Raw genomic sequence first — 12,552 nt, 5'->3', positions numbered from 1 at the left:
AACTTTTCACTTGAGATGACCTCGACCGATGGCAATTTCGTAAGAAAAGTTTAGCAAACAAGACATGTTGGACCATCTAATTGGCGGTTTACTATTTAGCCCCTTGTCAGTAGATAGGATAATTCTTTGATTTTAAAAATCCAAAAAGTACGCTTGTAGCATTAATATTTTCCTGTCCTTATTTTAACACAATTTAAAAAAAATTTTTTTTTCAATTTATTCAATCGAGCTGCGATAGACAATTATTAGCACTTTTATTCGTCGCTCGAAACCCAATGCGAATCTCTATGAGTAACAAATAAGTATAGCATCAGGGCTAACAGTTATTCGAATTCAAACATTAATTAGTGTACATAATTTGTATATTGAATAATAAAATAATACAATTTTATGAAGAATGAATAATGATTGCATAAGGCGGACTGGCGCTGCCTGATATATTACTTTGCAAACACAAAAACGGGAAAATATGAAAACGGATGGGACGAGGTGAGGATATGAACGATATGTCATACCAAGTATACGTGTATGTATACCTGCACCTACAATTTTCATAGATAATATATAATATACTCATATAAAATGGGTATTTATTTAAATAAATATCGGACATTTTTGAACCAATTTGTAAAAGTAATACGCGTCCTTCAACACGTAGTCTTTAGCTCTTAAATACACAACAACGTTTTCTTAGTTATAATAATATATTATTATTGATTGTTGTTATTGTATACAAAGGCACTTGGATTCAATTTACACGTCTGTGGTGATAACAATTTCTATCTTCACAATGATAAATATACACGTGATACGTGCCTACAATTGTATGATTGTATGATTTCGTATCATTTTTCTGTTCATAATAGCCGATAATGATAATAACCAATACTAAATAATGAACACTTTTTAAATCTTATATATATATATACATACGTATAACGAAATTAAAAAGTCACCTATTACTTTTTTTGACAAGTCAATGATACCCTTTTAGTCACAGTCTAACATTTCTCATTCTATTTTTTTTTTCGTTTTCTTCTTTCATATCCGATTGTTGCTAAATAATGTAAGTACTAACAAAATTTTTTATGTACGTACATTTTGATCGTTTCCCTTTTGAAATCACATAATATAGGCAGTAACTTCTGCCTGAAAGGTTGAAAAAAAGGCAAATTTCACTTATACTAACTAACATAAGGCACTTTAAGTGAATGTGAAAGGCACCATACTCGTACTTTCAGTTAACTTTATCGTTGAACTTTAGTTGAAGGTCAACTACGCTATTATCAATACATTATTGTTCTACATTTAAGTTTTTGATACAGTTCAAAAATAGTCGAAAATTCAAACTGTGAAACAGATATTTGATCCAATGTCCAATTATCGAATTACTTTTCAAAGTAAAGTAACTGATCTGTTAATTTTTCTTTTTTGTCACAAAGTATCTTCGACATTGTGACATTGAATTCCGCGCTGCTTTAAACCAGCGTTGCGCTTGATGCCGCTTCTTTTTCCGAAACGTACCACTCCTCGCCCCCTTCTTCCGGCCTGCAATTAATTACGAGTAATTTATTGAAAGGGGAAAAAAGTGCTTCAAAGACACGGCACATCTGGCAGGGTGTCAGTTACTTCATCCTATATTATTGAAAACTACCTCAGCGCGTTGTACGGCTGACAAGTCATTCGCTGAAGGGGTTGATAAATCCTTTTTTGAACTGGACTAGGCACAGTTCTTTCCTCTAGATTTTCCAGCCTCAGTTCTTGACTCATTTGTATCATCATATTCACCCTAGGATCTTGGGGTAGTTTTGAACTACTAGATGTATTGGCGGCGATCGTAGCATTTTTTCCGATAATAATTGAACTTTGCGACGCGGCCGGAATGGTAGCGGCGTTTTCGTTTCGTTTGCGATACTTCGTAGAGTATTTGTAGAAATCGGACATTTCAAAGGGTTTCGTCACCTCTCTGTACGGTTGGTACTTTCCAGCCTGAACTACGGTGCAATTTTTCGGCGATTCCAAGGTCCGCTCGTTGTTGTTATCTGGCAGTTTCGATTCCGCTGGTATTTCGAAAATCTTTTGTGGCTGATGATAACGACTCTGCGGCACTCGCTTTTGGTCCTCAATCACTGACGCGTCCCTGGCTATTGGCTTAGTCTTTAGAGCACCCCCGATCAACGGGCGGTGAACGATGCCGGACATGGCAGGGGGGCTGGAACCGGAATCGAGAGAAGTTTCGTACCACCCTTTCTCCTTGCCCTTGGAGCTGGCGTTGTCAGTGGTGTCCTTATCTTGTGAGTCTTGCGACTGTCCCGAATTCCACGTCTCCACACTCCCGAGAGATTGAGTTCTGAGTAGCATTCTGCTCGGGGGTTGAGTTGCCGTTTGTTCCGGCTGTGGGGGATTCAGGGGAACGTTATGCCGCGGTAGAAGCGACGTGCTCTTGCTCCCTGCCACAGTGTGGTAGCGAATTTGATGGTCAGCACTGTTTGGCCCTCCCGTAGTTTTTGCGTGCTGAGAACTATGACGCTTCCTGCGATCCAGGCTCCCGAATTTATCGACCGGCTGCTCGTCCGGGAACCAAATTATCTCGTCTTCGTACCGCATCCAGTACCCGGGTGGCTGATGCGGGTCATTCGGGGGCCCGTTTGTTCTCGACGAAACTCTGTTACCAACCATTTCTCGCATTTCTCTCCGCTGGGGTTGTTGCTGCTTACCGAAACCTGGCTGATAGTCGGGTGTTTGAACGTAACGACGAACGTTGCCCTCCATTTCATTATAGAACTGCGGCCCGGTGGAATGAAACCGTGAAATCTCATTGTCGGGGATTTTGTACTCTGGGTATTGCTGATGATTTTGCAACATTTGTTGCTGTTGTTGATGCTGCTGCTGAAGCTGCAATTGCCGATAACGCAGCAGCCTCTCCTGTTCTGTGTACGTGTTGGGGACGGGCCTATAATTTCTTTCCGCGTCCAAGTAGTGATTCGGATTCCGCGAGCCTCCGCTTCCGTGGGAATAGGTTCTCGCTCGGTATTGATCAGGGAGTATATACACGTTATGATTGTCGTTCAGGTCGCTGTCTACAAGCAGCTTAGGACTTTGCTGACGAGTTGTGGCAGTGGCTATCGGATGAGGCATTCGGTTTTGATTGTAGACAGTTGTCAGTGGCGAGTGCAGGTGTTCTGGCTCCTGATATCCCGTTCCTGGATAAGTGTTGTAGTTGTTTTCTGGCCCTAAGGGGCTTAGACTAACCCCGCCTTCTTGAAGCAAGCCTCTGGCCGATTTCGATGATCTGTCGCTACCTGAAAGTAATTTTGAATCATGATTTCAAAAAAAGTTTTCTTTCACCTCATTAATGAATTGATTATCAATTGGAAGTTAGGTCTTTTATAATCAGCCTCTCTAAGGTTGAGTGAATTTTATTAGGGGCCATCGATTTTACCAGTTGATTCTAATGGCGGTCGAGGCTTTTTGATCCTATGCTTTCCATCTCTTTGTGGGTGGGGTTGCGTTGCGTACGACGAAACATGGGGAACCTGTGAAGCTCGCTGACTTTTTCCATGAGCCTGTCTGACGAAATTGAGACGCACGTCTAGTTCCTGAAGACGACGTTGACTCTGTTGATAGACAAGCCTATGCTTGCGACGTACAGCTTTGCTCTCCCCCGCATCATTGAAGATGCCCAACGCAGCTTCGGCAATTCCAACTTGTACTTGGCGTTCCAATTCTAGCGCAGATTCCTCCTATCGAAAAATACGATGATTATAAGTATACTGTGAGGGTAGCGACGAAAGGTTTTCACTATTGCTAAGCCTCACCGCTTCAGTCGTCTTGAGTTTATTTATCAGATTTTGGGGATAGGTAAAAGCAGTGCCAACTCTCCGCCGAAAACTCGGGGGACTTTCGCCAGGCTCTAGTGGTATTTCTGGCGGTAGAATGCCGGTTAACTCAGCCTCGTCTATACAGATATTTTTGAGTTCGTTGTTCTTTTGAATTAACTTTTCTTGCAGAGCTTGACGACGCTGCTGCAGCCACTGTAGCCTTGATGTCAGCGGTTCCTCAGTCGCCGGTCCCGCCCCATTCTCATTCCCTGCCATAACTGAAGAGGGTCAAATCAGTTTTACTTCTACACACACCTCTATGGTACGGATTGAATATTTTTTAACGAATTTTCCATAATGTTATATTTTTCTCGAATAGTTCACAATCTAATTTTTTGGCTGTGAAGAACCGTTTTTATCTTATGCCCGTCACTGCGGTACTCACCCATATTATCGTAACAACGGCAGCGTCCCGTTTCTCGTGATTACATCATTTTTCCATTGAGTCACACGCGAGGTTTTCTTCGTCCCATTGTTATTATTATTGCTCCCTTTATTGTTGTTATGATTCTATTGCGCGTATTATTTCACACAAGCGTTTCAACTGATCGTGAAAGCATGACCATCATTTCGACGAATTTCTTTGCGAAATATACCAACGATTAACGGAACGTTGCTAGGTTATGTTGCGTTTGGTTACGTACAATTAAAAACACTTTGTTCGATCTTACATTGGAACAAATTTCCTCCCGCAGTATTGAACACTGAGTTAGCTTTTCTGTCGATAATTATCGATCGATATCGGCGATTGATTTCAAACGTTTGTTTACAAGTTAAAGGATTATCTTTTAAACGTCAGACGCAGGAAAGGACGCGTCGATGACATCGGTTGGGCGTCGAGTTCGATTCTCATTCACGACAGTGCGTCAGTGTGCATTCATGGGTATGCATTGTACAATGTATGTGAATGTATGCACATGGCCGACCGTAAACATGACCGATGTTGAAACTTTGTTCGAGACGCTTTTCACTGGTCATTGTACAATGATTGTACCATTTGGACCGAATGTAAGTACGTGGTCAAGTTCAATTTGGCCTGACAATTTCCAGTTGATTACTGAGCTACATGCTGGATTAACTGAATCTAGTGTTTAGGTTTTTGGAGAATTATGGTGGTCAGCGAGTCCTGTTCAACAATCGTTTTTGCCCTGTTGCTTCAAAAGCGGTCAACGGTCGATTTATTCAAAGCCTTCGGTGTTTGAAACACATAGTCACAAATTGATAATGGTGGAGCAAACTCCAAACTTGTCGACTGCTCTCGAAGACTGAATAATTCAAGCTGTTCTCAAACTGTCTCAAGGTGTTTTCCATTTACTAACCTAAATTGGACCTATAGTTGACCCATATTGACTTGCAGTCATAAGCAAACGTATGACAGATCGTAGCAAGGAGTCAAATTCTCATATTTATTTTGTTGATAATGTAGGCGATCACTTTGCGAATAACTGGAATGGAAAATCATAATTCCTATATTTGTCTGCTCGTTTTCATCGCATGATGCGTTTTCCAAGTACGTAGACCGTGTAGCAAGTGTTGGTAATGTAGATCGCAATATTTTTCATTATCTTATGAGCAGCCAAGTCTTATCATCGTCTAATGATCTTGGTGTTGGTCGATAACAAATTTTTTAATCTGAACTATTTATCTCCTCTGTTCCAGATTGCATGGTTTTGCCAATAAGATGAACTATAGCGACAATGAAATTATTTTCAACTGTTTTTGTGGAAGACAAAAAATGCGACCGTGTGAACGATCGGGACAATCTGAATCTTCAACACCTAAATACATTATCTAGCGATAGTAAGTAGTCGTACAACTGAAGTGATCCATGTTGTTACTTCATTGGGAATCGCGTACCGAAGGATGATCAATAATGACAACGAATTAATTCGACACGTTTCGGCACAGGTGAAGCTGCTGGTAAGATTGTCGTGACGATAATAAAAGTACATTGCTTGCGCTGTTGCACAGACTCTAGGGGGCAATATTTAGTCTTGGAGTTTTACGTTAAAATCAGTAGGAGAAATATTGATCATATAAGGGGTAAATGTTGTTAATAATGCTCTGTGGATATTGTAATTCGAATGGTACTAATGAGCCACAAATCAAAGCCAGTAAAAGAATTATAGTGGTACTGCTGCATTGGACAGCATAGACTTCTGTAGAAATATCATTTTTTAGGAAAGCTTAAATTATATATTAAATATTCATTGGGAATCAGATTCGGTTAGAATGGCGGATTTCGCTGAATAAAATGTAATTACCGAGAAAAAAATGTTTCTAATCTTCCGTGCCTCTGTGAGTATTTTACAACTGATGATTTCAGCGTATTTAACGTAGTATATAGTTATATCCCTATCTCGATTGAAAGTAGGCATGTATATACCTATAACTACTATTTTATGGTACTTCGTCATTGATGCGAAAGTATGAGCTCACTACCGTTATTGTTTTACAACGGAGAAAGCTGATATATCCATGTAAAATAATGAGTTTGTCTTAATTTTCTTATTCAAAAAACTAGTAATTGACGATCTACTAATTTATCCTATAAATAGTTGAGAACAGCCTTAGTCACCGGGCTGTAAATTTGTTATTTTTTATCATCTACGATGGTCGGCCGCTTGTCAAAGTAATAATATATTTACTTGTAAATCATAATTAAATATCCATTATTCAAACCTCTCACGAATCATAAATTGCTGTTGAACGGTTACACCTAGTCTTTTGCGGATTCCCGAGCAGGTGCAAAGGAAAATAGAGGGATAAAACGACGACAAGAAAATAAATAAAAGGAGATTAGAAAAAAACGTTTGCCGGATCCTCTTACTGACGAAACCAATGTTTAATGGCCGCTGAAATCCGGTACAACCGTTTTCCATAATTCCACGGAACCTGTGAAAAAAAATTTACATTCCTCAAGCTTGATTTCTGTTTTACGTCTTCGTCTTTTTTTAATTGCTGTAATTTGAAAATCATGCTCTATAAGTTGACTGGCCGGCCTTGGCCTTCTTACGGTTATTTACCATATCCGTAGATCGTGGTAGTGTTACTCCGTTGAAGGTAATCACTGCGCATACAACCATTAAGTGACACAGATTTGAAATTTTGCGAAAAAAAAAGGAAAAGATCGCGGAGAAAGTAACAAAGGAACGAGTTGAGTTGACGATGGTAGCAGTAAAAGTACTTTGCTAACTCGTAGGACACGAGGCTTGTAAACACAGCTGGATATGATTTTAGCAAGATTCTAAAGTTTCTGATCTGTTGGATGCTGTGAAATTGATGTAAATCTCAATAACCTTGATTCAGGGTGCAGGCTAGAACATCGGCCTAGAAACGCGCGATGCAATCCATAAAAGGTTACCGAAAACATGCTTCATTTTTGAATACTGACTCATTGGCGCGTGCCAAAGCATGTATATTGGTAGTCTCTATAGTACCTACATTGAGCAACAACTCTCTATCTTTTCAAACACAGTTACTATATGCCGTACTGCTATTTTATAGACGCAGATGCTATCCTCCCCTTTCGCGAGAAAGCAAATTACACAAAACAGATCCACATCTACCTGCAAAATTCCCATCCGCGTCTCCCAACAACGCTCACATCGTCTTATAACCTATGCCTAATTTCCTTTTGGTACATGGGAACACATTAAGATGGGATAATAAACTGGTTGCGCACGATCCTTGAACCGCACGTCACCCACAGCTTTGAATATATTTACCAATAACCATACTTAATACACGCCAAGTATTACATCATAATCGATCATCGATGAAATGTCCAGTTATATATACCCCAGAGGATTGGTATCCACTCGAGAAACACAGGATGTAATTATCTGTTGTATACACTTGTTTGATTTATACTTTTTTTCCTCCTTTCCGCAAAAGTCTTTGTGATCATGACCCTGGAGTGGTATTTTTTTTGTCTGCCATACCCCAGCGGTTTGTTTGTTCTTCTGCTCGCGACATATGCGCTGCGGGAAAGCATTCGATAAACCGGAAACTAGTATTATGGTAACCCGCGGGAATCACCCGAGTGTTGCACTTTTACTTTTCCGAACGTATGCCGGAAATGCTTTGATTCGATCTTTCGTCTCAGTGAGCAATCGGAATTTCCAACCGGTTGTTATACCTTCGGCTGGTTCACTGGAGCAATTAGCTTACGAAGTGTAACTATATAGCGATTGTCGACGCCGGCTGGATATCTGATTGGCACAGTACGTTCCGTTTGTCGCCTGAACGGTCTGACTTGTTCCCGTAAATTGACGTGAAACATTACGTCTATGTTTGCAATTACAGGTGATCGTGTAAAATATACGACTAGAAGAATAGGTACACGTATTTTACACTTTATTACACCCACATCGATCATACACGAATGTGCAGAGAACAGACTGCCTGTTCAGCGCTTAACAGTACATAACTATAGCAGGGTGTCTATAGAGTTTGTATTTGATAATTCAAGGAATTGAAGAATTTTCGTGTTAAACAATTTTTATTACTGATCATTAAAAATTTTTTTTTGTCGCTTCAAGTATTTATAGTCGTATCACATAACATAGCTAACGATGAATAGAATCCGTAAATAATGTAGTTTCATTTCCCTAATTTATACTATTACGACATATTAGAATCAAGTACGAATCAGTTTTCAAAACTGATATGCTTACATTGCATTGCCAATATTTACGGTGTGTGACAAAGAGAAAATACCATGTCAAAACGGCCACCTTACAGGTAAAACAGAGAAATATTGTACAAGGGGTGCAACAGACTCAGAAACTTCTTTACCGTAAAATGCATTGTTTTTACGTTTTATTCACCTTTTTTTATACCAGCTTTGAACGTATTTACAGATCTGTAATCGATTTGACAACCTAAATTGTATCAAAAAATAACACAACGGAAAAATCTCAAGGTTAGGATTGAAAGTCCAGGCTATATTCAGGTTTTTAAGGCTCTAAAAAAATTCAAAGCTTATTCCAGGTCTTCAAGGTTCTGTAGACACCCCGCATAGTCGTACGTTTGTCTGCGATCCCTCTGCGTGTATGTGGCTGGTGGCATCAAGGAGACTGAGGAATCTGTCGAGCTTCGGGAATCCCCGGAATTCCTGGAGTGACCCTAGGCGGTACGCTCGGGTGACCAGCAATGCTGGTATTCCCGAATTTAGATGGACATCCGGGTCGCGCGTTGCACGAGTGTCCTCCAGTGCTGCACGGTTCGAAAACGGGCTCGCACTTCGAGCCTCCGGTGCACACGACACCACGACATGCATGGTGCAGGAATTTATCTCCTGATACAAACCGAATTATCGCAGAGTTATTTCGGATGACAGGGAATACGGTAAGAATGAGCGGTATGGACTGACATTTATTTCTTCATTATACACGTGTAATCTCTTTCATTTATCTATTGACTCAAAGATTGTGAAGGTATCTTTATACAGACTTGAGTGAGTGCTCAAAGTAATTTCAGTAATGCGAGGAAGATGCTGAGTAAGTAATTAAGTAGATTGAAAGCTGAGGGGGAGAAGGAGAGAGAAAATGTATGTGAAGAAAAATTAAAGTATGTTTCTCAGTGAAATGAACAACATTCTTGAACATCTTTGGGAATACGGTGAATTTTTTTTTTATAGGGAAGCAGAAAGAATGGATGATAATTCATTAGTTTTCAGATATGTAACCTGATCCACGAGTGGATTGAGGGCAACGTTAGTTACGATCAGTCAAGGGTTTTGGTCCACAGGAGGCAAACATAGGGATATTTCTAACAGGCATGAAAGCATCAAAGTGCCCTGAACATAGTGAAGCTTTGTGAATGAAGAGTATTAGTAGGCGAGAAATGATGAGTTTATAGTCCACGGATATAATCCTGAACGGAAACAACCTGCACCATGTTCCGAAAGTATATAATAAGCAACGATTTTGGGTCATCAGATAATCGGATCTATAAGCGTGAGCAGTCGTAAAGGTGAAAAAGTAAAATAGAACGTGCTCAAGTTCGATGAAAGGATTTGAGAATGGCCACATGATAGAAGCTGTAGCGGGACCTTGTTACAAATTCACTGGATAGGTTTACGTGGCAACTATTAATAGGCGAGTGTCTAATGCAAAAACTAGTCGTCTGCTACTCACCGAGCCTGTGAAGACAGGCTACATCGTGACTGCATCCGTTTACAGCTGTGCAGCCCTGCGGTTGCCGAAGAAAACAGTGATCAGGGGACGAGCAGTTCATGAGGATGCACTGCGCGTGGAACCGGACCGCTTCGTCTTCCGGTATGCAGGCCTGAAGGACGCGGCAGGGAAACCCCCGGCATTTTGGCTCGCGAAGTATGCAGGATAGACGAACACCTGGGCATTTGAATCCAGCGCAACTTGCGGCCTGGTATTTCAACTCACTTCCTGCAATCGAAACGTGACGTCACTGGGTAAAGAAGTTCCAGGAATCAGGACATGGACGCAGGCAGATTTCTCGAGAGAAGCTAAATCGGTTGGGATAGTGTATCTTGGCAATTGTTTTAGCTCGATATTCACTTTCGCAACTGTTTTTCAACATCCTGCTTCTGACGGTGATTACAGCTTGGCATACAAGTGTAACTTCTAAGTGTGTCTCGATGTATGCTGTACCGTTAAAAGTCACGGGTTTTAGAGCGCGGTTGAAACAGTTTGCGTCATAATTGTTTGCCATTTCATATTGTGGGGGTATTTTTCTCTCCTCGTAACGATTTCGCATTAACCCCGATAAGAGCGTATGAATAATCGTGAATAATCATTCGCTTTACCAAACAAGATTAGCCCCAAAGAAGCTCACGGTGGGGTCTTTCCATCTGGAGATGAAACTAAGTACTTGGAGAGTGATGACGAGGTGACGAAGGAGGAAGGGACGTTGCACTGACAAGTCGCGTATCTGCCTCGTGAGAGCTAATAATCAATTATTGACACCAACTTATTGCTCACCAGCGATACAGCGGGCTCTAATGTCTGTGTCGAGACCTGTCCTCTGGTCTTTTACGTATCTCGTACTGCAACGATAGCTTCGAGAGCATCTCACACTGTTGCATGAGCTTGGTGTTCGTACAGCTGCGAGTTGAAAAAAAAAAAATCAAAAAGAAAACGAAGGAAACGAAATGGGATATTGAATTAGTGTTTCGCTGACTTGGACATTGATTTGTTATTTCCTCATTATTCTCACACCACACATACTCTGATGTACGATAACGAGCATTCCATGACATGCATTTTCAGCTCAATTGCCACCCGATTACACGACTTCGAATTCTATGCTCACGGCTGTTTTCCTCCTTGCTGCAAAACACCATGCTGGGACAGGGTGGTGACCGGCACCAACTCCTTCTGTACACACAGCGTGATTTTTCACCGCATATCAGACGACGACACTCCATTTTCATTTCTATCGCAACAGAAGTCGTTATTTCTGAACCTTGTTCAATTTAAGAGGAACCGGTCTACCCTGACCTAATAAGTCATACCTTTAATGATGAATTGGTCCCGCGCCAACACGGATACTGGGCCATGCGAAAGACTCAACAAGCTCCAAAAAATTAGCACGACCACTGAACTTGCCATATTGCATTGCAGAAACTCGCGCACAACTGCATTGCAGTTCGTCGGAAATGTTCGATGGATCACCTCAGGGTATATAGACTTGCACAGTATATTCATTGTCCCATGCCAGCTGCGAATATCGATCCGCGGTTGATGTTGATTTTCGAAGCTTTGTATTGCCCGATGAATGCCGGGTGAGAATAATAGTACAAAATGGTATTCTGCTAATTGGATACTGAACCTAACAAATGCATATTATGCAGTGGTAGAAGTGGTTCTGATGCGCGGTATGGTAAGTGAATTTTTCGATCATGTTATCCTTCGAAGATGTTATTGGGTCTAACGTTTCCATTATGCACTGTAAAAAATTGATCAAAACTGGTCGGTTCGGACTGCTATAGAACAATTTTCATGGTCAATTCTGAACTTGAACCACAGATAGCGTTGGATTGACGATGAGTATACGTTAGTATACAGACACGAAAAAATATTCTATACAAGTCCACACCTAATTTTTTCTTCAGTATAGTTCCTGCATACCAACAATCTCAACTCATTTTCCTAAACAGTGTACATCAACTTTTTTCCTTCTGTTTTTTTCACCACAATTTGTGAGCGCGATACGGTCACAATAGGGTCAGACTAAGGATTAATGTATCAGCTCGCAGCGCGCTATCAATTCAATTACTGAGAATTTCCTTGACGTGTGAAATTGAAAAATAAATCTGTCCGTCAAGCTGAAGCTCAGGCCCGTCGTATCTCTCGACGATGATGGCGCACGACGTCTGCAGGGCTAGTAAAAGGTTGTCGTCGGCCGGGGGGGGGGGGGGGGGGGGGTGGGGTGGTTGTTCTGTACGACAGTAATAATTGTGGACGAAGGCGATTGAATCAATGAGAGTTGCGTAACGGGAGAACGGGGAGGGGGCGACTTTTGACCTCATCAAGCAGAGTCACGCTCTGGCAAGAACTATTTATTGCCTTCGACAGACGCGTCCGTGGTTATCCGATAACCTCGAGTTGTTGGCCCCTCCTGCGGCAGTCGAGTATTAGTGACGAGCCTCGAAGCTGCCAGTGGCATTCCGTTCTGTCATCCCCTC

General features: G+C 41.2%; 2 protein-coding genes across 2 annotated transcripts; both read right to left on the bottom strand.

Moving 5' to 3' along the window:
• Positions 1-3: 3 nt before the first annotated feature.
• On the bottom strand, positions 4-4,502 carry sstn (stepping stone). The gene is made up of 5 exons (XM_046624995.2): positions 4,267-4,502; positions 3,819-4,099; positions 3,443-3,743; positions 1,655-3,302; positions 4-1,548 (listed from the first exon to the last, which is right to left on the bottom strand). The coding sequence occupies exons 1-5, from the start codon at positions 4,268-4,270 to the stop codon at positions 1,479-1,481; spliced, it is 2,304 nt and encodes a 767-aa protein (XP_046480951.1). The 5' UTR covers positions 4,271-4,502; the 3' UTR covers positions 4-1,478.
• A 3,782-nt stretch (positions 4,503-8,284) lies between these two features.
• On the bottom strand, positions 8,285-11,487 carry LOC124218557 (uncharacterized). Its single transcript, XM_046625097.2, has 5 exons — positions 11,380-11,487; positions 11,178-11,300; positions 10,847-10,969; positions 10,025-10,291; positions 8,285-9,183 (listed from the first exon to the last, which is right to left on the bottom strand). The coding sequence occupies exons 1-5, from the start codon at positions 11,474-11,476 to the stop codon at positions 8,954-8,956; spliced, it is 840 nt and encodes a 279-aa protein (XP_046481053.1). The 5' UTR covers positions 11,477-11,487; the 3' UTR covers positions 8,285-8,953.
• Between the last annotated feature and the right edge of the window lie 1,065 nt (positions 11,488-12,552).

The sequence above is a fragment of the Neodiprion pinetum genome, chromosome 5 (genome assembly GCF_021155775.2).
Source record: "Neodiprion pinetum isolate iyNeoPine1 chromosome 5, iyNeoPine1.2, whole genome shotgun sequence".
In the NCBI taxonomy this organism is placed as follows: domain Eukaryota; kingdom Metazoa; phylum Arthropoda; class Insecta; order Hymenoptera; family Diprionidae; genus Neodiprion; species Neodiprion pinetum.
Note: the sequence above shows the minus strand (reverse complement) of the source record. Positions and strands in the feature narration are given on the sequence as shown.

Bases quoted from the DNA above. Each gene is read 5' to 3' on its own strand.
- sstn (XM_046624995.2), bottom strand. The intron at 3,744-3,818 runs GTGAGGCTTAGC...ATTTTTCGATAG, and splicing joins AACTCAAGACGACTGAAGCG to GAGGAATCTGCGCTAGAATT. The intron at 1,549-1,654 runs GTAGTTTTCAAT...AATTAATTGCAG, and splicing joins CAGCCGTACAACGCGCTGAG to GCCGGAAGAAGGGGGCGAGG.
- LOC124218557 (XM_046625097.2), bottom strand. From the start codon at position 11,476: ATGGCAAGTTCAGTGGTCGTGCTAATTTTTTGGAGCTTGTTGAGTCTT. The intron at 11,301-11,379 runs GTATGACTTATT...CTGTTGCGATAG, and splicing joins GGACCAATTCATCATTAAAG to AAATGAAAATGGAGTGTCGT. The intron at 9,184-10,024 runs GTGAGTAGCAGA...GGTTTGTATCAG, and splicing joins AGCCTGTCTTCACAGGCTCG to GAGATAAATTCCTGCACCAT.